Below are 25,568 nucleotides of genomic sequence, written 5' to 3'. Positions count from 1 at the left end.
GGTTTATATCTGTGTCTTCTATTCTGTACCATTGGTCTACAGGTCTATTTTGGCAGCATCACTTTTTCAGATACTGAGTTACTTCTAAGGAAAGTCAGATCACTGTAGAGGCCTGCAGGCATTTCCAAAAGCTTATTTTCTCCTATGGCAGATTTGCCATTAAGATTTGGTGCAGGACTTAGGGGCAGGCATAGAGGAGGAAATCATGGAGCACTTCCACCAATGATCTCAACACAAATACTTCTGCAACCATGCCTGTACTGTTCTTAGCTGCTCTCATTTCATATAAAGTAGGAAGATCTATCTTGTCCAGGATGGTTTTAGCCTGTTGCAAACAATAGATGAGTGAAGCACAAAGTTGCAAACCAGTTCAGTCAGTTGTTATGAGTTTCTGGAGTGATTTAAATAGCTCTGACAATGTAGGTCGCTATTTTTAAGGCTGAGCTAAGTGTTCAAAAGTGGTTCACACAGCCATGATCTCAGATAGAAGTTGCAGAACATCACAATTGCAAGGACTCTCAAAGCCTTGCCCAAGAAAAGTGGAAAATGACCCTCTGTACTCTGGATCACAGACTTGGGATTCCTGGTTTTTGGTTAAAAAAAAAAACTTCCTGATATTCCTTCTGCCTTGAGAAGGGCTGAACTCATCAACTTTTAGCCTTATGAGAAGGTGTGACTGCTTGGTTCAGCCCCTTCTAGACCTTGCCAGACTAGAAAAGCATAGATGAATGAGCCTTTCACCTTCTTTCTATTCTGAGGATGGATTACAGTCAACTATATTTGCACAACACCCCCCTAGTGTTATATTTTTTTAATTTGTAGGTAGATATTTATTTATCAAAGACTTTCAAGCATATATGTCTGGGAATCGTACAAAATTATTTCAAAACTCGCTTAATATTCTTCCAATGATATGAGTCCTATTATCACCATTTGACAGAGGAGTATCTGGTTCTGAGGAGGTTAGAGAGGTTAAATAAAGTGCTTAATACCATGGAAAATAGATGGCAGAGACTCAGTTAAAGGGAGGCTGGTTCTAATCCAGTGGTTCTAAAACTCCAGTGGGCATCAGTTTTGCCCAAATAGTATATGTGACATGCTTTAAAAATGTTGCTTATGGAGAACTCAAATTGGAGACTGAGTGCCCTGTATTTATTGTACTACCTTTAGCAGCCCTAGGCTGGAAGACCACCTTACAAATGTTCTCAGTGGGGCCATCCTGCATACCGTCCTCAGTAACACAGCTGAAAAGAACAGCCAGGGTATTACTTATGAGAGTGTTCGGGCTCCACAGAGGTGGTCACGAGGAATCTTGAGGCTGGCAGGTTCTTAGACAAGAAAAGTAAGACCTCATTCAAAGAGGGAAACTTTTACAATGGCTCAGCTCAAGAATTCAGAATGGGCTCCCTATGAAATGGAAAGGAAATAAAAAGGCAAGTATCTCACACTGGCATGTAGGTTTGGCATTATTGCCAAAAATGAAGAGCTTTTAGAATAGTGTCATCGTAACAGTTCCTGGCTATCCTAAGGAATTGAGTATAATTTCCATATCTGAAGGGGTGCTAAAGCAAAGCAACCAAGAGCTTTGCTTTTACATGTATTGGCTTCACTGCTGCTCTGCAAGGGACCACTCTTAACCCATTAAATCCCAAGTTTTTAATTCTATATAAGATGATTGGACATAATAGATTAATATTCTGGGTAGAAAATGTTGTTCAGCAGTGATGGGATGGGGATTTGAGAATATTAAAGAGTTTGGTGCAACACCAGAGGTGAGAGCAGGAAAAGGAAGTCCCTGAAGCATCTCCCCAGAAAGCAGGGAGGAAACCACTGGATTTCCAAGGCTGGATATTGTTGATGACTAGACTTCCAGTAATCATACTTCATAGAAGCAGGAGCCAGATCCCTTCACAATTATGGCCTATATCCTTGAATTTTTTAAGACATTATGGATAGATACTTTTAAAGGATGTTATTTTTGTTGTACTTGCACTTTTAATTTGCTAAATTCTACTAAGCATTTTCAGACCTATACATTTCATTTTGACACATTGACAGGCAGATATATGTTCTTTTATTGATCTTAATATTCAAATCATTTGTTTTATATCAGCTGATGCCTCTTGGCCTAGACTAAACTCAATTAGTATTTATGTGGTTTTCCAGCATTAGCATTTCATTTGGTGATTTTTTTAAAAAGAAAGCTTTACTTGAAAACATCTTGCTGAACTATTGTTTGCCCCTTCCTGAACATACTGTACAGGACAGAATGTCATGTATAGTAAAATGGGTGTCCTCCAGTTCTTTATTATAATGCTATATTTTATATGGAAGTTATATTAGGAAGCCTGTGTGTTTCCTTCAGTAATTAAGATTTCAGGGAGGAAAAAATGGTTGATGGAAAAGAAAGACAGTTTATTGTTTTTAATAAGTTAGCCCTCTATGAGGAAGATTACCTTTCTAATACAATATGTAGTTTAAGAATCCAGAATAAAGTATTGTATTCTCTGCACAGGCTTCCTCCTTTCACTCCTAACAACAGTCTTTGTGCCACTTCTAACTGTACTCTTGCTTTTGGAAAAAGTTTTTAATAACAGAACAGGCTGTATTCATGCGCCTAAGAACTTGTTTCCTTGGCACCATCTTAGAAAGCATTCTAAATATGATCTCTGCAGTTGTGGAGAAAGTGGTGTGGGGTTTTTGTGTTTTTTTTTTTTTTAGTACCTTAGGGTGACAAACTCATGTGTTCTCTCACTGCAGGAAAGCAGCACATTAAAAAAAAACACCCTAGGAAATTGCCACTGCTGACTTTTATGCAAGTAAAAGAACCAAAAGCAGTAGCCATGTTTTTCTTTTAATATCAACAGACAAGAAATAAGCCTATGGTGGCATTCTAAATTTACAGACCTGTATCAAATTGGTGAACACTTTATGAAGGATGTAGCAAAACTGAAAGGAAGTTAAAACAAAAGCAGTGGAGTTGGTTGAAATTATGCAAAATACTTCCTCTGCAGAAAACTTACAGGAAACAGACTTATGTTTCTTAAGAAATTTTGGGTTATGGCCAGATGGGTATATGAAAGGGCCAAGTGGATTGAGGGAAGGAGTTGCCCAGTATTCTATTGACTTAATGTCTCCCTCTTCACAAAGGGGCTAAGAATCCTGGTTTAGGTAGTTGCCACCAAAGGGCCACAGGCTGCATGAAAGCAAATACATTACATTATGCAAGTTGTACCTCGTGCAAGAGGGCCGAAACAAGGAGGCAGGTGACAACTGCAGTCCATCCTCAGGCCAGTGGCACTTGCTCTACTTTTATCTAATCATAGGGGTACTTCTTTCTCATTGTAAAGTGCTCTTTAGCAGCTATTGAGACACTGGTTGTGAGTCCAGGAAAATGTCATCACTGCCTTCTCTCTGCCTGCTTTACTTATATCATTCTGGGATTTGGAACCATGAGAGGATGTTAGAGGCTATACAGTGAATAACTTCTCCATAACCTAAAGGACAAACTGATGAGGGATGTTGATCAATCCTAAAATGGAATTGATTACTTCCTTCCAAAAGCATGGTGAAGCTCTGAAGTAGTGTTGGACAATTATTGGAAGACAAGAATTTCTCAGGTCCTAGATTGAAGAAACCAGGCTATGATTCAGTGATGTTCTAGAAACTGGCTTTAGGATTCTAGTTATGGACTGTAGCTCTGCAGTGCTACCCATCATAACTGCTTGTCATAAGGAGTTACTTCTCCCCTTCTCTTACTCTTGGAAGAAAAAGATTTAAAGGAAATTCTCTTTAATGACACTTTCATTTTACTGATGAGTCAAATTAAGGTTGTGCACTGGGGAATTTGTGAAGAATGATGTGTGGATTTGGGTTGTAATTTAAAATTGTGAGTTTGTCTAATGTTTATGAATAACTCATTTAGCCTGGAGTGTGGTTAGCATGAGTCTGTGTTTTGGTCATAGGAATCCAAGAAACTGAGGCTTGGGGATTGTTTTTGTTTGTTTTGTTTTGTTGTTTAAGAGCACAAAAGTTTATTTTCATGTGTATTTATATAATATTGTCAAATCTAATTATGGGACCAAATATTCCTCATGTTTGGTTTCAGGGATGTTTAATGTGATGGAAGTTACAGAACTTTTGTTCAAAATTGGCTTGTATATCTTCAAACGCTTAAACTTTCTGGCCCATTTATTGTTTCCTTATCTCTAAAATGTATAAATGTGCTTATGCTTCACAGAGCCCCTGTGGAAACTGAAATACCACATAGAAAATGCCTAGCATGGTACATGACATAAAAATATTCTTTATAATTATCCAATTAATCAATTGAGGAAATATCCCTCAATTTAGAGTAAATCGGGTATTCTTCTGCAATTTTTCTCAAAAGATATATTTATGAGTCAGTTGTGATAATCCTTTTTTTCTTTTGCAGCCACAGAACGAAGTCTTCAGGCTGGCCACCTCCCTCAGGAACCTGGGGCTTGAACCAGGTGCCACCCTATGGATGGGAGATGATGACAAACCGAGATGGGCGAGACTACTTCATCAAGTAGGTGTAAAAGTTGGCATGATGAATGAAATCCTTGGCTAATGGACTTCTCTTGTTTTGATTTGCACAGGAGAATGAATATACTTCAAGTAGGACTGAAGCATTTGATCTTCTATATACATTCTATATCTTGTGGCATTGGGTTGCTTTGCTCTTGGGCAGACTGCGTCTTAGAGGAACAATTCATTATGTAGTGTAGTAATTCTGGCTCAGAGAAACAGTGTCCATTATTAAACATGAAGTCAGCATATTCATTGTCTGAAAGTAATAACTTAATTTTGACATGAAATAGTGTCATTTTGAATGTTTTCTAGAAATGGTCAAGAGAAGAATGCTACTGTAATATCTGGAACTAGAAAAAAACAGCAAAAGGACTGTGTGCATTACATGTACTTTTGTAAATTTCTCATCCTAATATTGGCTTAGATTTGGGATTTTTGTAGCATTTTAAAAACTGTTAAGTGAATATATGCATATGAATATATATAATGTGATTTATAATTGTAGCCACTGTAGATTTATAATTTAGTGGTAATAAGTACACCCACAATTTTGTGCAATTACTTAGCACTGTCCATTTCCAGAACTCATCATCCTAAACAGAAATTTGGTATCCACTAAACAATAACTATCCATTTCTCCCTCTTCCTATTTCTGGTATCTTCTATTCTGATTTCTATATTTGAGTTTACTTATTCTTGGTTACTCATATAAGTGAAATCATACAATATCTGTCCTTTTGTGTTTGTCTTATTTCATTTTGAATAATGTTTTCACATCTTACCAATGTTGTAGCATGTGTCAGAATCACTCCTTTTTAAGGCTGAATCATATCCCATTATAAAGATAGGTCACATTTTTGTTTACTCATTTATATATTGAAAGATATTTAGGTTGTTTCTACTTGTTGGCTATTGGAAGTAGTGATATAATGCCATTGATGCACAAGTATTTGTTTGGCAGTCTGAGAGCATAGCTCAGTGGTACAGTATGTGCTTAGCATGTGCAAGACTCTGGGCTCCATCCTCAACAACAACAACAACACTCCACACACAACTGTTAGGACCCTGCTTTCAATTGTTTTCAGTATATAACTAGGAGTAGAATTTATGGGTCAAATGAAATCACAGGTCAATGTTAAATTCTGTGTTTAGATTTTGAAGGAACCACCGAACTGTTTTTCACAGTGTCTGAAGTGCTCTTTTTTTCCCCAGTTTTATGAGAAGAGCATTTATATTGCACTTCTCAAAACGGCAAGGGTTCAACCTGCTGTTTTCTCCAACCTAAGTGAAATATTCCTAATTACAATAAATTAGTGAAACAGATTTAAAATCAGGAAGCATAGTGGGCTCAAGCCCAATTGTAATTGAGCAGAGATTGGAGGTCAAGGGGGAAAATATCTGTCTCCATGACAGGCTTCATTCTTTGTTGCAGCCAAGCTGACTGTGGACTGATTAACAAACATAGGATCACTTTGAAGTGGGGGGTCATTTTTGTAAAAATGTCTGTCCAAATTGTTTGGGGGGGATTTGGTCTTTTGTATTCCCTACCCTAGCTACAAGTGAGGATTGTTGAAACAATAGCCAGACAAAAAATACATGTGAGTGTGGTGATCAGCTTCACAGTCTCCACAGCCCAAATTTCACCTCTTTCCCAGAATTCCTGCAGAGCAAGTTGCTGAGGGATTTGCCTACAGGATCCATCCCAGGAAAACCCAAGTTGCTCTTGAACATGACCCATTTTGGGAGGCATAAGAGAAATGGCCTTCTGGCTCTTCAAGTCTTTTCTACAATGGAAATGGCAGTTGGAATAAAATTGACTAGAAAATTCAAAGACTGGTAGAAAGTCCAATAGTTTGGCTTACACTCCACATTTTGGATTGTTAATTTCTTACAGTTTGCCCAAGCCCCTTCTGCTGCTATTAAGACAACATTTTGATATCATATTGTACCATCTATTTTATAATATGGCTGTGAATTTATACAATTGGCTCAGTTAAGATGACCTATATTCTTTCACACAAATCAATAAAAAATTTTGCCAAGGAAATGTAATTTTTAAGACATGGATTACAAATTTATGTCTCAGACTTCTTTGATTAAAATGAATTTCTCTTTTCTCCTGTTTAGAGTTGGGTTCCTGTACACCCCAGGCCATTAGATCAATAGGTAAAAACATAAACTGAGACCAATTGACTGGAGGTTATGGGATCCCTAGCTAGCTCTATTTTCATTAGCATCACTGACATTATTAAACAACATACCAGGTAGCAATATAACATTGATACTGGTCCAATGGCAGCTGTTTAACATATAAAAACAAATCAGCAACATGAAAAACATGAATTGATTACTAACTGACAAGTTTTAAAACCAAAGTCACCAATGTCATTTTTTCCAAATCTGTGTAGTTTCTTTTTACTTGAAAAGAAACTAATGTTTGAAATATGATATGTCAAGAGCCTTGTAATGATTTGAACAACCAATAAAAATAAATAAATAAATAAATAAAAAGAAAAGTAAGTTTCTATAGTCATCTCAGAAAGTTTTAAGGTATAAAGGATAGTACTTCCTTAGAAAGTGTTGTTCATTTTTATTACTAATGAGTTTTATAAATAATGAGAATCATTCATTTTTTCCTTACCTACTGTGTAATGTCCATTATAAAGAGATACTCTAATTATCAGAGTTTCTGGGTTGTCCAGGGTTGTAATATAGGGTATTTCTCTACTCATTAGTTTTAGAATTTAAAAATAAAATTTGAAAACTAATCTATGGTTAGTAATCATAACCTTTGCATTTAATTTTTTACTCTTTTACATGTTATTTTTGAAAGAAATTAGATGTTTTAATATTGTCTTGGGATGAAGATGATACCTACGTTAGACAATTATTTTGATGGAGGTACAACTATTTCTGAGTGGCTGAAAAGGCTATGGGAAGACTCAGGCTTCATGTGTTCAAAGTTACAGTCTAATAGCTAAATAATAAGATTATCCTATCATCATGAGTCTTTCTGAACATGGCCCAGAATAGTTGAAATATGTTAAAATTTTATCTGCCCCTGTTCATCTCTAATTATTTAGAGTAGGTCTAGGTAACCTGTTTTCTTTTAAGGAGTTACTGATCCATAGGGTTTTTAAAAAGCAAGGATATAAACATACATGTTGTTTTACATTTGTATAATATTGTATAATTTACAGACTAGTGGTTTTCAAACTTGGCTGAATATTGGAATATACCCAGGAGTAGTAAAACAGCTTGATCCTTTAGTGTGAGGTAGAGCCTGTGAATAGTCTCAGAACTTCACCCAGGTGATTCCAATGAAGAGTTATGATTGCTGCTCTGAAGCACTTCTCTGCATGCAAGCTCATTTATTTGTCTGCAATGCAAGAATGGTTATCCCCATTTTCCAGATGATAAAACTGAGACTCTGGCTAATTCCCAAAGTGATACATGTGCACAATCACAATCCATTGCTTGTCCAACTTCACTAGATTCCTCATTAAGAAAGGACCACTTGTTGGTATGCTTAGAGAAATATGAACTAGAGATTTTTAATGCTTTTATTAGTGCATTATAGTTATACATACATGGAATTTAATTTGCTCCATTTCAGTCCCCAGAGCCTCCTCTCTCTCTTCCTTCCTCCCTCCCCATGTTCCTCTTCCTCTACTCGAAGTAGAGTTGTTTGTTGTTGTTGTTGTTCTAAGGAACAGAGAATATTGTTTAAGACACATGATAGATAAAAAATACAAATTTCTCAGTTCTTCTTATTAACAGTTAAGAGATAGAGTAGGGGTAAAGGAGGAAGACAGATGGGAAGAGAGAAACTACAAGGAAAGGAAAGAGTCTTAGGAAAGGGTGTCCTGATGAGAAATGGTTAAGAGAGGTAGAGATGGTTGGAAAGAGAAATGAAGGGAAATAAAGTGAGAAACTCTGGGATGATGATAATAACAGCAACAGTAAACAGTAAATGTAGAAAGAATTGGGAATAGTTAGAACTACAGATATAAATATGGATATAGATATAGATGTAGACATACATATAGATATAGAATATAGACACTGACATAGATATTGATATAGATATAGATGTGTATAGATACACAGATATAGTTGTAGATATACATGGATTTAGAATATAGATATAAATGATATAGATAAGTGAGCATATAACCAAGTTAACCCAGAAGAGTTCTGGTTTGTGAGTACTGTTCTGAAGTTATTTATTGATAGTACTTCCTCTTGCTCTCAAAGGGTTCTGGTTTGGATAAAACAAGATAACTCAATTTATATACCACACTGCCAAAGTTACAAAAATTATTACAAGGTATAAGATTTCATTTAATCTTGACAATTGTCCTATGAGGTACTTAAGACACATAGAGGACTCTTCCTTGGTAGAAAATATTGTGATTCACAGGAATTAAGATATCTATATCTTATGGTTATTCAGTCCAGTGTTTTGACCCACATCTTTAGATTCCAAGGGCTCGGTTCTTTTTTTTTTTTTTCTGTTATGGAATTGAATCCCCCTGTTTTCCATAACTTTGACTCCCACCACTAGTTACCCCTCCCAGTTAATGTGCACTCAGCTCAACTCACCTCCACCTGTACCCACTCAGAATTCTCCATTCAGAATTCTTAGATCTATACCGGATCAGCCTAGTTGTCTGGTCTTATGCTTCCTTTAGATGCTCTTCTTAGCCATACTCAGCATTTATTGAGTGCCACTAAATACTGAAGATAACAAGATAGGTAAGACAGGTTCCTATTTTTAAGGAACTTAGAGTGCAGTAGAAGTGATAGGTACAATAATAGACTGTGTTTTGGATACAGTGGAGGCCTCCAACAAAAATTAATTCAATATGTTTAGAAAGGAGGGCAGGAATGAAGGCCATTGCCATGGACTTAACACTGAAGAGAGGTTGAACATCATTCTTAACTGACCAATGTCTATTTTAACCTCTTTAGAAATATAAAATATACCAGGCACAATAGTGCAGTAATCCCAGCAACTCAGGAAGCTGAGACAGGAGGATCACAAATCCGAGGCCAGTCTCAGCAACCTAGTAAGACACAATAAAAAAAAAAGAGTAGCTCAGCAGTAGAGCTCCCCTAGGTTCAATCTCCAGTAATGAAAAAAAAATAAGAAGAAGGAGAAGACAGAAATACAGAATATTGTTTAAATTTTCAATTTTTAATTTAATGGAGTCAGAACATGTTTGACTGTGTGGGTTGGAGTGCAAAACTTGGTATTCATAAATCTGAAACTTTGGAGTTTTGTATACAGAAGGAAAGAATTAAAGCCTAAGCAAAGTAAGTATTAAAATGCTAGCCAGATGAGGATGGGGCATTGGGGAGGTATACTCATACAATTTTTGTGGGACTTTGAATTGGTGCAACCACTCTGGAAAGCAGTATGGAGATTACTCAGAACACTTGGAATGGAACCCCCATTTGACCCAGTTATCCCACTCCTCGACATATGCCCAAAGGACTTAAAATCAGTATACTATAGTGATGTGACCACATCGATGTTCATAGCAGCTCAATTCACAATAGCTAAGCTATGGAACCAACCTAGGTTCCCTTGAATAGATGAGTGGATAAAGAAACTGTGATACATACACATAATGGAATATTACTGATCCATAAAAAAGAATGAAATTGTGGAATTTGCCAGTAAATAGATGGAACTGCAGACTATTATGCTAAATGAAATAAGCTAATTCCAATAAATCAAAGGCTGAATGTTTTCTCCAATAAGTGGATACTAACACACAACGTGGGTTGGAAAGTGGAGGTTCACCAGATTGGACAGGGGTGAAGGCGGAGGGGATGGGAATGGGAAGGACAGTAGAATGAATCACACATAACTTTCCTATGTTTATATATGAATACAAGATCAATATAACTCCACATCATGTACAACCACAAGAAGGGGAAATTATACTCCAAGTGTGTGTGATATGTCAAAATACACTCTACTATCATTTATAACTAAAAAGAAAAAATAAAAATATTTAGAAAAAAATTTTAGCCAGAAAGATGGAGGATTATGATGAGCTAAGTTGCAATCTGTGGATAAAAATGTATGATAGGAGAGGAAACTAGTGGGTCATATCCAAACCACATGATTTTTCAAGTACAAATTTTAGAGACATTTATTTTCCTGGCCTTCTGGCTTTCTGGCCAACTTCATCCTGTATATGTAAAAATTATCCCTGCATGTGTATTTGACAAGACATGCCATTCTATTGTTCTATCAGCAATTCCCATGGTGGGCAATTAAACTGAGCTACTATCTCCTTAATGCACAAGAATTCAATTTCAAAACCTGCATAGTAGAGATGGTAATGAGATGTGGAAACTTCTACTTTGTTCTCCAGTATGGACTTGGCCAAACTTTGAAGTAGTTTAGCCATTCCCATCAGCTGGTCTATTCTTTGATCAATGTGAAATTTATTTTTGGTTCATCTTTCTCCAGAAGAGAATAATCTGAATAATGCACGTAGTTTGTGCACTCTGCTCACCCCCGCATATACACACACACACTTCTTATCAACCACAGCAGAAGATGGTCAAGTGAAGAAGATAGGATGTCACCGTAGAAATTAGAGAAGCCTTACCTCATCCTTCCATGTGAGCTCCAAGTATTCCCACTATAAACTTCACTTAGTCTAATTCAAATGTCCCAAAGGGGTAAAAAGTAATTGACTATCTTCAAACATTATGTGGCAGTTCTAGGTATATTCTTAAAGTTATTTTTTCCTTGATTTTTATTCCAAGATTTTATAAGACCCTTAGGATTATTTTGTGGATTAGTGTCTTTTTCTACTACTCTTTGATGAATTCCCTTAAACTATTTTTTCTCTTACTCTAAAAATAAAAAAAAAATCAAGAAGAGTTAAGTTGTAAAGTAGATGTGGATATTGTGCTTGCATTCCTGTGGTATTTTTTAATTGGAAGCAGATGTCAATTTCCTACTTTATCAAGCCCACACTTTGAATACACATCCAACAAAGGACAAATGGATTTGAGAGATTACACAAGTTGTTACCCTTTGTTTCTGGTAACAAAATCCTGGAGGTCTCTGTGGAAACTAAAAGTTGTACCCATGAAGGAAATAAGACAGATCTATTTGTAGGTTGCTCTGTTTTTTTCTTCTTTTAAGTTTTAACTATCCAAAGAGTTAAGATCTAGCTTTGTTAGAGAAGGGGCAGTTTGCTTCATTTTTCATGATTCTGATAAAGAATTCTTAAATAAATTATATTGCTTCCAAGTGCATACAATAAATTATGCTTGAAAAATGAAGGGTCATCTCATTGCAAGAGCAAATTTTCAACAAGTTTCTTAGGATTTCAAGCATCCAGTCCAGGGGAGGAAGGTATATTATAATTTTGGAATGGGGAAAACAAAGTAAACATGATAATATCATTACACAAAATGAAAGGTAATTATGTCAGTCAATGCAGATGCTCCCCAAGCTGAACATTAGGAGCTGTTTATTCCCTTCATTGGAGCAGATTTGTTTTGTTTTGAATCTGACAAAGCACCTATCTGCTGAGTTAATAATCGCTGCTTCCAGCTGAAGGTTAAGTTTGCAGAGTTGATGGAAAGGCTTTTAACAGGAAGGCTCTGAAATGACACTGTCATTCCAGGTCTAACTTGGCATAGAGCACAAGGAGCTGTGCAGACTTCTCCCATATCGCAGGCTATCATTTCCCCTGTGCATTTCTTTTTGAAACTTTGCTGCTTTACTTAATGTGGCCTTCACTCAAGGACAAATACCTAAAATGCCAGCTTATTTGTTGAACAGGTCAAAGAATCTGATAGGGTTTTAATTAGCTGAAATTCTTGGGCCACTTAACTACAACAGAGTTGGGACATGTACGTTTGGATCGAGCTGTGGGCAACAGATTAGCTCATGCCCTGAGTCACCTCTTTCTTCTCCTGTTATGTATGCAGCCACAGGGATGTACCTGAGGTGGGTCACAGAGTCCATTTGGAATCATAGGGGTGGCCAACCTGTGCAAGAAAGAAGCACCTGGAAGACCAGGTTTCCATCACAGCCTGTAATTGAAATACTAGCTTGGGGCTACCTGCCACCCTTGATTCTTTTGCATCACCTTTGAACCTCCTCTTTCTGGATTGAGCCAACCCTTGCAGAGAGCAATTTTGATGTCATTGCCTAAAGCTAGCAGAAATTCTAGCCTGTGCCAAATGCCAAGTGGGATGAGTGGGTGTTGCTGGCAGACCAATTGGCTGAACTTAAGAGGGTACAGAATCACTTTTGTGACAGGTGTCTTTCCATTATTGTCTGTCTTCCTGCTTAAAAGGAGAAGGTGAGCAACTGAAAAAAGAGGGCTGGTGACAGAAGTACCTTTCTGTGGTCCATTAAAGAGTTGGAAAGAGTAATTCCTGCCAAGCACCTCTTAAAACTTGAATAAAGCCTCATTATTAATGGCCAATTTCTGGCAAAAAAAAGTGCCCCTTCAATTGCAAGGATGATAAGAGGTGGTAGTACTTTTCATGCCAGTGGACACTCAGCTTATTCTGAGTCAAGAGTACCCATGTCAAGCAGTTGCATAAGACCATGCCATTTAGCTCCTCCAAGAACACAGGATTGGCAATAGCAGTTGACATTGAAACTCTCAAAGAAGGCTGTTAGGTACTAAAGAATGGTGCTGAGCATACACAAATGGCTACATGATTTTCCTGACCACTACCAAATGAGAATGCAGACCCCTTGTTCAAAATCAAGATAAAAGTACTAGTAAAGGTACGAAAATGTGAAAGTTTTCCTTTTTTCTGTGGTCTATCAACATGTAATACAGTGCTTTATTTGCTAGTTAATGTCATTCTAAAGTAAAAGTTGAAAATGTCAATTATTAATGTGAATTTTACTAATAATCATCCTTACATTGTGCAATGCAGGCTATAGATACAAGTGTAAGAGCACTGTAACTGAAAGTACATGTTTACTTACTAATTCAGAGCTCTTGCATGTGTATGCTTTCATTATTCCCAGAATAGTAGAAATGGTGCACAAAACTAACTCATCTGTTTTGATTATACTTGATATAAGCATATTCTATGAACGTTCTCTCCCTTTGGCTTGCTGATGAGTAAAGAAGAAATGAAAGGAAAAGCAATTCTTGGCTGCCTTGTCTTTTCCTCTCCTTCTTTGTAGTCGGTTTCAGTGTGCGTGATTAGCCAATACAAACAGGTACATGAGTAAGAAAGGATATGACAGGATTCCTTGGTCATTCATGCTTCTTATAAGGCCACTTGTGTTAAAAACAAATTGGCCTTTAGCTCTCATCTCTTAACTTAAAAAAAAAACTTAACATGGCTTTCTCAAAAAAGGCCTAGAAAATAAACAATTGCTTCCAACTGTTGAATCCCTCAGAAAGTAATCTTCATGCAGGGCTGGAGCTGTAGCTCAGTGGTAGAGCACCTGCCTTACATGTGTGAGGCACAGGGTTTGATCCTCAGCACCTCCTAAAAATAAATAAAGATATTGTGTTCAACTACAACTAAAATATGTTTAAAAAAAAAGAAAATAATGTTCATGCCCTGTCAAGGGTGGATCTTCTCATCAAAAGATGTACACTTTTCTCCATGTGCAACCCCACCTCTTAATTCTCTAGGTCAGGTCAGCAAACCTTTTTGAAACTGACACATAGTAAATATTTTAGGCTTTGGAAGGGATGTGATCTCTGTTGTGACTCAACACAATGTAACTCTGCCACTGTAGTATTAAAGCAGTTGCAGGTAAACAAATGGATATGGATGTCTTCCAATAAAACTGTATATACAATAACAGACTTTGGGCTGGATTTGACCCATGGACTGTAGTTGTTTGCTGGCCCCTGCTCTAGAGCATCATGCATTTGAGACCATTCTCATATTTTTAATTACCTGATAAATTTTCAAATCCCTCCCATGAAATGGAGAGCTGCCACATGTTTTATCTTTGAAAGGAACTAGGGCAGAGTTTGGTGAAATGGCTGAGCTAAAAATGGACCTCAGAGCTATGTGTTGTCCTACTTGTTGCCAGAAAACTCTATGATGTGTCTTCTCTTGGTATGTAGTTCTTATATAGCTCTGACACCTATGACCTACCTTTAAAGGGTATTCTAAGAACAACATTGTTGAAGTCCACCAGAGAAGTAGAACTTTCAATATGAAAGTGTCATTATTCCCGTCTTCCTTTTGATGGGTTCTCACGTGGAGGAGATCTGTTGATCACAGCACTTGCAGCTGTTCCCAACCTCCAACTAGCACCTTCCTGGGAGGGTGATGGAGGGACAGGAAATGGTAGCAACGGGGCAGCCTAGCCACAATGGAATGCTGAAGTCAAGTGCAAATAATTATTAGGGAGGTGAAAATTACATAGCAACTTCCTCTTACTAATGTTCTACAGAGAAACAGCCCTATTATACTTTCAAAAAGTTAATTGTCCATCATGTTTTGAAGAAATTCTGCTTATTATCCTCATGGATTTTTATAAAGCTGCTACATAAAGGTCCCCAACTCTTTTTGTTGATGTCCTTCTGTTCTCTCAGCATCCATGCCACTATCCCCCTTCTTTAGCACCAAGCTCACGTGAAATTCCTTCTGAAGTTTCCTCAGCTGGTTTATTTAGTTCAACACTTAAATTTTAGTTCCCCAAACTATCAAGCTGTTATTTCTAGTTAAAACTCACCAAAAGATGTAAAGGATTCAGGAGTGTAAATATGATGAGACCATTTACTTTTAGTTCAAAATCAATAGATTTTCATGACTATTCACCTGTAGGAGACAAAGGAGATCAATGACAATTGGTTTGCACTGCCTAGGCTATTGCCTTAGCAATAGCATGTGATCAATTAGTATTTGGTTAATAGATATTTACATAGAGATATGTATGCCATACATATGAATATGCCCATTTGTGAAAAAATATATTCAGTAGATTGTTAGGGGAAATGCTGATACACAAATCAGAGAGTTAAAAATATCTTAACTAAAAGATTTCATTACTAGAATTTAGGTATTTATGTAAGATTATATTTAAGACCCCAAGATTCATCAAAGCCTAATCATTGATTCATGCTAGTGTAACTGTTTATCAGATTTCCAGAATTCAAGATGTAATGAAGGTATCTTTGTAGGAGTCATATGAGTGGGATGTATTCCTGAAACAAGTGGCATAGAATACTAAAGCACATAAATTACAGTACAAAGACTTCTGCTAGAGTCACAGCTCTTCTCCAGTAAAGATAAATTATGTATTTACAGTTATAGAAGCCTATATTCATGTATATTTGTGCCCTTACGCACTTTTGATCGATGTGTACAATTGAAATAATAAAAATGTAAAAATAACCATAAATCTATGTTAATGAATATATAATATAGAAAGATGTAATCTGATGGACACAGTGGTACACCCCTGTAATCTCAACAGCCCAAGAGTCTGAAGGAAAAAGGTAACACATTCAAGACCAGCCTCAGCAACTTAGCAATACCATGTCTTAAAACAAATTTGTAAAAAGACTGTGGATGTTGCTCAGTGGAAAGTGCCTGCCTCACATGTGCAAAGTCCTGGGTTCCATCCCTAGTATTGCAGAAAAAGAAAAACAAAGATATGATTCATGACATTCATAATATAAAATAGTGAAAGTGGAGATGTAGAGGAGTGTTTTTGTAATATTACAGAGTTATTCATTTTAAAGAGTGTGTGCAAACTTAAAGATGATTTATGTAATTGCAGTAGTTACTACAAAAATTGGACCATAGCATATCTAAACTAATCCCTATAGGCAGAGGGTATAGGAGTTGCTAATCAGCTTAAGCCAACTAGGGCCTACCCTTATAGTGGAAACTAAATCAATACTACCTAGATGACTTAGGAGAAAGGTGGTTTCCCAGTGGAACCAGGGATCACAAACTGTTTCTGTAAAAGACCAGATAGTAAATATTATGGTCTTTGTGTGCCATATGGTCTCTATTGCAACTATTCAGCTCTACCATTGTGTAATGAAAGTAGGCAGAGATCTTATATAAATAGATGAGCATGGTTATATTCCTATAAAACTTTACAGACACTTAAATTTGAATTTCATAACAGTTTTAAGTATCATACAATATTTTCCTTTTATGTTTTTTTAATTGTTTTTTTAGTTGTAGATGGACACAACATCTTTATTTTATTTATTTATTCTTATATGGTACTGAGGATGTATGCGTAATGTGTGCTAGACGAATGCTCCACCACTGAGCCCCAGCCCCAGCCCCAGCCCATGTTTTCTTTTTTAACCATTTGAAAGTATAAAAGCCCAACTGGGGATGTGACTCAAATGGCCTTGGGTTTAATCCCCAGCACAGCCCAAAACAGAAAAACATTCTTAGTTCACAGGTGGCAGGTAAGATTTGGCCCAGGGATAAGTTTGAAGATCCCTTGGGTAGATAACCTCTCTAAATACCTTTTTATGTTAGCAATTATTTTTCTTCTTAATTTTTCCTGGTTCACTTTCATTAGTGGTTTTTTTTTTCATTACCTATAATGAGATGACCCTCAACTGGCATGTTTGCTCAAAATCCTCAACCTTACTTGCAACAAGGCATTTGGAAGTTTGTGAAATCTCTTTTATTATTCCCTTGTGCAGTGGAGTGTTATAATATCTTGGTTGCCATAGAACACTTAGGCAATATAGGATAGCACACCATTAAATATTAAAGATAATGACTCTTCCTCCTACCCCTACCATTATTGGAAATTAAATATATGCCTTCAACTCTACAGGCATGATTTATAGAGTTAGGTTAAACTTCTGTCATGTTGCTAAGCAATTGTTCTTCTATTTTTATTCACCTTTAGCAGTACCTTTTTTTCTAACTTAAATATTTAGTAGATTAGAACTGTCTTCTGAATGATATATTTCTTAAAGGATTTATTTTCCAGTCATTGGACAGAGTATCATTATGTAAATGATTGAAGCAAGTATTCAAAATGTGGGTTTAAAGATTTTCAGGGTCAGGGAATGACCCTGGGGGAGAGAGAGACTGGAGATGAAGCTGAACAATAAGGAGCAGAGGAGGATAAAGTCAAGGAAACATACAAATGCCTGTAAGAAACATGTTTGGCAGAATCTCTGGAGAAAGAGGAAAAGAGAACTGGCTTGGGAAAAAGTGAATTTCATTGAAATAGCATGAGGCTATAGAAGAGTGATGATCTGTTTTAAAATGAAAATAAGAAATTGCAGGAAAATTCAGTCAAGGGTATTTTGACAGCCTTTGAATTTTAGTCCAAATATCTTTGCACATAGTTCAGTCTTACTTTCCACAGTTTCAGTTACAGTCAATTACCCTCCAAAAATATTAAATGGAAAATTCCACAAATAAACGACTCATAAATTTTAAATAACTTTGATTGTGGTATTATTATAACTGTCCTACATTATTATTAGTTATTAGTTATTATTAATTTCTTACTATTTCAATTTATTAAATTAGGCTTTATACATATGTATGTATAGGAAAAAATAGTATTTATAGGGTTTGGTACTACCTGTGGTTTCAACCAGCCACTAGGTGTCTTGGATTGTATCTCCCCAAACACGGGGGGGGGGGGGGGGGGGGGCACTGTATAATGACTTCTACTTCTAAGGAAAAAAAAAAAAAAACATTTGGATCATTTTGACCCAGATAGTGGCATCTCTGTTAAATTTCAGAGAAGAACTACCCTTTTGTAAAAGGAGTAGATTTCAATCCCCATTTGGCCCCTTGGCCAGCACATCCTCTATATCTGTTTACAGGAGCCTCAGTGTGGAGTGCCTTGTGATAAAAGCCACATCTGATTGGGTGGCAGTGCATTTGAATTGCAATTCTCCCAGGTGAAATTTCCAAGCAGAGTCAAAGGGTCATTTAGTGGACAGAGCTATGAAGGACTAGGTAGAAATCACTAGTGATGCCACTAATGCATGTATTAGAGGACTTGTCTAACTCTTCACAAAACCAAACTGTCACCATTCTGGTAAATTACAATTTATAAATTCTAGAATTTTATTATAGCAATTATTTTAATGGCAAGATTTCCTAGTATCCAATTTTCAGTTCCCTTTCTCTGCTCTCTTAAGCCAACATTATGAGGCACATTCAAGGTGAAGGAGGAAGGGTTAGTTTTGGTCCCCCCTCTGAGTAGTATCACTCTGCTTTCCCTATTTACCTGTTTTCAGTGTGTGTGTGTGTGGGGGGGCTATTGTTATTTTCTTTTCCTTTCTTTTGTATTCTAAATTTTGAGAGTCCCTTACAGTAAACTCAGTCTCCTGACATAGCTTTGGACTTTAAATGTTCTAATAGCAGCCCCTTTCCAAACTATCCTACATCCTACATCCTGTTTCACTCTTAATTTATAGTTTATAATCTGATAATACCAGGAAACCAGTTTCCTATGCTTCTTAGAATTGTATATAAAACAAAGGTTAGCAGGTTCTAAGCCAGGGTCTTATGGGTTCTCCTGAAATGATGGAGGTGGAAGTTTAGTGCAAGGGCTGTGGTGCTTCCCTGATGTTCACTCCTTTGGTTTTCATTCTCCCCTCTCATTTCCAATGCTTAATTATTGTGTTCTAGCTGGTTGCATTTATAGTAATGTCAAATAATGTTAAAGCCAGGTTTCTTATTTTCTGTGAAGTAAAAGCTACCCTAAGGAAAGCTAAGGTGGTTAACAGTGTGAGCTCCAGAGCTAGGATGCCTGGATTTGAATCTTCTGTCCCAAATTCCAGTTGCCTGCAGTTGACCAAGCTGCCTAACCTTCCTGCATTGCTTTACTCTTATGTAAAGGGAAGATAATAGTAGCACCTTCTCAATTGAATTGTAAGAGGGGTAAATACTAATAAAGTATTTATAATAGGAAGTATTCAAGTGTTAGTTTTATCATTATTGCTGTCTATCATTATTCTCTTAGGAAGAGAAGGGAAAGGAGATCAAGCAAGGGAGAAGACTCTACAAATGGATTTTATGTCAAACATTATCCGTGTGACTGATATCTTGGAAAAGATAATGTGTACTCTCCTTCCCTGATGCCTGTTACTTTGAAATACACAAAGTTCTAATGCCTGGAACATGCCTGTAATCCCAGTTACTCAGGAGGCTGGGGCAGGAGGATCACAATTTTGAGGCCAGACTGGGAAACTTATCAAGACCCTGTATCAAAATAAAATATAAAAATGGCTGGAGGTATAGCTCAGTGGAGAGCATTTGCCTAACATGCATGAGAACCTGGGTACTACCAAAAGGAGAAAGAAGAGGAAGAGGAGGAGGAGGAGGAGGAGGAGGAGGAGGAGGAGGGGGAGGAGGATGATAAGGAGGAGGAGGAAGAAGGGAAGGGGAAGGAGAATGGGTATGGCAGCCATGAATCAATGTCTAGACTTACTATATTTGACCTCGATATTGTCTAATTTCTCTCTCCTCGTTCCCATTCTCTACACCATCAACCCGGTGGGCCCCTCATTCTTCTCCAATAAAAACCTGCATTATGGAATGGGTCTGATGGAGTTGGTCATGCTAGCATCTGACTGAGGAGCCAGTGCAACATTTCTTCAGGAGTATTTGTATTTTTTAAAAGGTATAATACCTTTAACCAACTAAATTTAATAGTAAAATATTCTGGTAGGTATCAAAGATTCCTCCCTTCCCTTCTTTTCTGCCCACCTACCAATCTGCAATCCTATAAACATATGTGCAGTCTCCCTTCCACTTATTCATGTGGGTCTCATCATGGTGGAAGGTGAGGTCTTTGAACCATCAGTTCCTCAGTCTCTGGATCCAAACCATGATACCTCCTTGCAGATCTGACTGCCTTGCAATCTATTTGCTGTGTATTCAGTATGTTTGTGGTCTGGGCAATTTGCATCAGTTTTCTAAACCCCATGATCCTTGCAACATGCTCTATACTTGTAGCATGATTTAGTATTTTGTTCCTCTTCATGGCTAAATAATATTACACTGTATGGATGGACTACATTTGGCTTATCTGCTCATCAGATAATGGACATTTCTATTTTTCCACTACTTAAGTGTTCATGTACACAAGTCTTTGTGAAAATTTGGCTTTATTTCTCTTGTATAGATATTTAGGAGTGGAATTGCTGAATTTTGAGGCAATCCTACATTTAACTCTTCCTTTTTACATTCCCACCAGCAATGTCTGAGTGTTCCAATCGTTTCACATCTGTCCTTTTAGTTATAGCCATTCTAATGAGAGTGAATTGGTTTCTCAATGTGGTTTTGTTTTGTTTTGTTTTTTGCAGTCCTAGAAATTGAACCCAGGGCCTTGCACATGCTAGGCAAGCACTCTACAACTGAGCTACATCCCCAGCCCCTCAATGTGGTTTTGATTTCCATTTCTCAGATGGCTAATGATGTTGAAGATCTTTCCATATGCCTTTTAACTCTTTTTATATCTTCATTGGGGAAACAGCTAATCAAATCCGTTGTCAAATATTTTGCCCATTTTAAAATTGGGTCATTTATCTCTATGTTAATAAGTTTTAAGCATTCCTTATATATTCTGGATAAAACATTTCTTTTTATTTCCTCAAACATTTTGTGCTAATTTCTTAGTCTGAGAGTACTACAGGGGAGGTAATTTAAAATTTAAGGGCCTTGAAAATGTCTCCTTGTGGGAGCAGCACTGATTAACAATCCCCACAAGCACAGAGCCCTGTGCAGTCTTCCTGGCAGGTTAGTTCCTTCAGTGTGACCAATTCATCAAAGTATAGTCCGTATGTGTCACTCTCCTAATAGCAAAAGCTGGGTGCAGTCTGACATTAGCCATCATCTGCCCTGAATTTTAATTTTAAGCACCTTGGATACTAATGCTTTCTCCTAAAGTCTGGAGCAGCCAGAGTGAGTGACAGGAGCCTACAGTGACATCCTTCCCAGAGGTATTATTCTTAATCCATGCATAGGTTTGCCTCTTCAGGCACAAAGAGCCCCGTAGGGCAAGTGCCCTTGTTAGCAGCTTATGGGGTGCAGAAACTACTGACTTGAGAGAAGTCCATTGCTAAAGGACTTGAGAGTAATCCTCATGTCAGTTCCACTCATCACACGTTTCCCTGTGAATCATTTTCCCTCTGCCCTTCAACGCCAACCTTTATAACACATTCTCTAAATCTTCCTCTTGCTTGAGTAGCAGCCATCTGGTGGTCAAATGAGCATTAAAAGTGCCTTTGACAGCATCTTGGAAATCCTAACTGAGGAAGCATCCTGTGTTTCCAAGAGAGATAATGGATGGGTGACAACAGAAAGGTTTTAAATTTCCAGAAGATTTTATATGAGAAAACAGTCTAATTTTCCACTAAGCCAAAAAAATTTGTTATGTTTTAGAATATTGTTGTCTTGTGCATCAGCATACATATCATCAAGAGGAATTACCCACAGGTGACACTCCATATTTCACAACACATTCAGTTGTAACTGCTGCTCCTGAGATTTGCAGGAGTCTCAGTCCTAGAATTAGAAATAAAAAAAGTAAGAAAGAGTGATGTTTCTTATATATAGTCTGTCTTCACCTGCTATATCCAGTCAGTTTCATGAGTTACCATATAACCAAGATCAAAATTTGGAAACCAGGGGAAATATATTTAAGCAATCCCTTAAGAGTGGCCTTAATTGATCATTTTGACTTTGAGATTGTAAACTCATAATCAGAATGTCTCCTGAGGGACAGATACCGGTTGAATGACTGTGGCAAGCCCACATTTCTCACAGTGCTTAATTAAAGCTGTTACAGATTTTTCAGTTACTGGAAAGTGCCAGGCTAATGGCATCTTTCTGGCTGAGTCCTCACGTACAGAACTCACTAGAGGTTTTTCCATTCATGTCAGCTAGTTTTTAGACTCATTTAATCCCATATTAATTTACATTTCTGTTTATTTTATTGGCACTGCTTCTGTTACTGTAAATGATCTTTGTTAATCCTTTGGATTGAAGGCTCAAAATATTAATTGGCCCTTACCCAATATCAGAGATCTGAGTTGCAGTTGACCTTTTGTGTTCCCTCTTTGTGAAACATAAGTGAATCACCTTGCCCTTGGAATCTGGATGGCTTTGATCTATTGTTTGGTTGGCTGGTATATTTTGCTTGGCATTCTCAAGAACTCCTCCACTCAGGATAAATATCCTTTTCTTGTTTTCAGCATGCACATGGCAACTAGATATAGACAGAAAGTATAATCTGTTCTTGGTCAATATATATAAAAATATCTATGCAAATATAAGTTCCTAACTATCTGGAATTCATCCACCACAATGCATGTGCTATTTTCAGGTGTTGTATTCTTTTTTAATATTTATTTTTCAGTCTTAGGTGGACACAATACCTTTATTTTATTTTTATGCGGTGCTGAGGTTCAAACCCAGTGCCTCACACGTACTAGGTGAGCACTTTACCACTTGAGCCACAACCCCAGCCCTCAGGTTTTGTATTCTACTAGTAAAACTTCCTTACATAACATGCTGTTATGATTTGGATATGAGGTATTGCCACAAAGCTCCTCTGTTGATGCTAGAATATTCAGAGGTATAATGATTAACCAGAGCTTTAACCTAATCAGTCCATCCTAGTTTGAATGAACTGATTGGGTGGTAACTGTAGGCAGGTGGCACATGGGTGGAAGAAATAGGTCACTGGGGTCATGGCTTGGACTATATCTGTCCATTATCTCCCTTGCTCTTGTTTGTTCTCTCTCTCTCTCTCTCTCTCTCTCTCTCTCTCTCTCTCTCTCTCTCTCTCTCCCTCCCTCCCTCCCTCCCTCCCTCCCTCCCTCCCTCCCCCTCTCCCTCTCCCTCTCCCTCTCTCTCTCTCTCTCTCCCTCTCCCTCTCTCTCTCTCTCTCTCTCTCTCCCCCTTCCTCCCTCTCTCCCTCTCCCTCTCCACCTCTCTCTCTCTCTCTCTCTCCCTCCCCACCCCTCTCCTTCCTGGCTACCATGAACAGAGCAGTGCCCCTCCACCATGCACTTTATCCATGATGCCCTGCCTCACCTTGGACCCAGAGCAATGGAATCAACTGATCATGAACTAAATCTTTGGAAACATGAGCCAAAATAAACTCTCCCTCTTCTAAGTTGTTCTGGAGAGATAGTCTGGTCACAGTGATACAAAGCTGAGTAATACAGGTGTCATGGTTGGAATTTTTCCTAAGACATTAGACAAAGCTTAGCAAATTTTCATTCCAAGGAAATTTTAAAGTATAAGAAGTCCTTTTGGCTTATCAGGGGAAATTGAAATGTTCTCTCATGCAATAACTTCTGACATTTAAAAACCCTTCTATAATTGCCAATCAACCAATCAGTGATCAGGAATTTATTGACTAATTTACTATATGCCAAATGTTGTAGAAAGTAGCATGAGAAATAGGAAAGATATGGAAAAATCATATAGTACAGACAGGTTCAAAACCAAATAAGAACATGAAAAAGATGGATGCTTTTGTTCATAAACAAAGATAAGAATGAAGTTTCACAATTAAGCTCAAACTTAATGTGTCTTGCCCCATTTGGGCTACTATAACAAAAAATAAACCAGGTAGTTTATAAATAGCAGAAATTTATTTCTCACAGTTACTGGAGGCTAGAATCTAAGATCAAGAAACCAGAAAATTTGGAGCCTGGTGAGAGCTCATTTCCTGGTTCATAGACAACACCTTTTAGCTGTGCTCAGACATGATGAAGAGAGTCAACTAGCTCTCTGGAGCATCTTTTATAAAAGCAATAATCCCATGAGGTGGAACTCTCATGATCTATTATCCTTCCAAAGGGCCTACCTCCTAATAACCATCACCTTGGAGGTTAAGATTTCAACATGAATGAGGGGCACAAATATTCAGACCATACTTTTTGTTGGAACTTCTGTAACACTCTTCTTTTTTCACAACAGTGTTCCCAGAAAAAAAATGATATTGGAAATGGTTCTTAAGAAATGAAGTAAGTAGAAATGGCTTTCCAAGCATAACACACACAAAAAAGATGAAAGGCATAGAAATGTGATGCAGTATGATACATGCTAGGAACACTGGTGGTATAATATTACTAGAATGTTAAGGTTGTGGTATGGGACAGGAAATTGTTGTTATGAAATGAGTCTAGAAAGATGCATTGGAGTCATTAGAGAAAGGAACATGAATGCCATGCCATCGAGTTTGGGTTTCATCATATAAATGTAGAGAGATGACTGAAAATCTCTAAAGTAGAATAATGTGGTGAAATGTATGCCTTAGAAATGGATTATGGTGTGAGGCATAGTGGTGTACTCCTGTAGTACCAGTGACTCAGAAGTCTGAAGCAGGAGGATTACAACAAGTTCAAGGCCAGCCTCAACATATTAGTGAGATTCTCAGCAACTTAGCAAGACCCTGTCTCAAAAAATAACAGGACTGGGAATGTATCTCAGTGGTAAATTACCCAGGGTTCAATCCTCAGTACCAAAGAGGTTAGGGGAAGGAACTATAGAGGCCAGGTGAAATTGTTACTGGAGATAGTAGATAGGAGGCTAAGAAAGTATTTCAAGGAGAATGTTTTATGATGTAAAATAAGATTCAAGCAAACAAAAGCCATTCAGATAGAGTTTTAAATCAGCATATTTTTTAGGTCTGAAATTTACAAGGTTATCAGATCCAAGAAAATGTTGTGAGAAATGAGGGAAGGATGTGGAAGAGCCAAAAATTTCTCTGGAATTTCTACCTCAGGAGAATAAAAGTCTCTTAAAAGAATGAGTATGTCTTATTTGTTTTCAGAATCTTAATTCTTATTTTAGTGATTCCTAGGACTTGGTTGGTATCCACTAAATTAACAAGTGGATAGAGAGATAAATGAATAAATAGATGTTGGATGGATGGATGGTATATAGATGGATGGGTGAATATGTGTGTGGCTAGATAGTTGGATAGAAGTATGGATAATATTACAAATCATCTAAGAAATACAGAAGAGAAATCAGTTTAGGGGACAGAAAAGATAATAAAA

At 37.3% G+C, this 25,568-nt stretch overlaps 1 protein-coding gene across 8 annotated transcripts in view; it reads left to right on the top strand.

The window, feature by feature from the left end:
• Frmpd4 (FERM and PDZ domain containing 4) overlaps positions 1 to 25,568 on the top strand; it is a 786,938-nt gene that overhangs the window by 589,514 nt on the left and 171,856 nt on the right. For all 8 annotated transcript variants that reach the window (XM_040286842.2, XM_040286794.2, XM_040286821.2 and 5 more), the window contains one exon: positions 4,436 to 4,552. In XM_040286842.2, coding sequence (XP_040142776.2) covers positions 4,436 to 4,552 — 117 coding nt within the window. The remainder of the gene's footprint in view (positions 1 to 4,435; positions 4,553 to 25,568) is intronic.

Source organism: Ictidomys tridecemlineatus, chromosome X, assembly GCF_052094955.1.
Source record: "Ictidomys tridecemlineatus isolate mIctTri1 chromosome X, mIctTri1.hap1, whole genome shotgun sequence".
NCBI classification, from domain to species: domain Eukaryota; kingdom Metazoa; phylum Chordata; class Mammalia; order Rodentia; family Sciuridae; genus Ictidomys; species Ictidomys tridecemlineatus.
The sequence above is the reverse complement of the archived record's forward strand: the minus strand, read 5'-3'. Positions and strand labels throughout refer to the sequence as shown.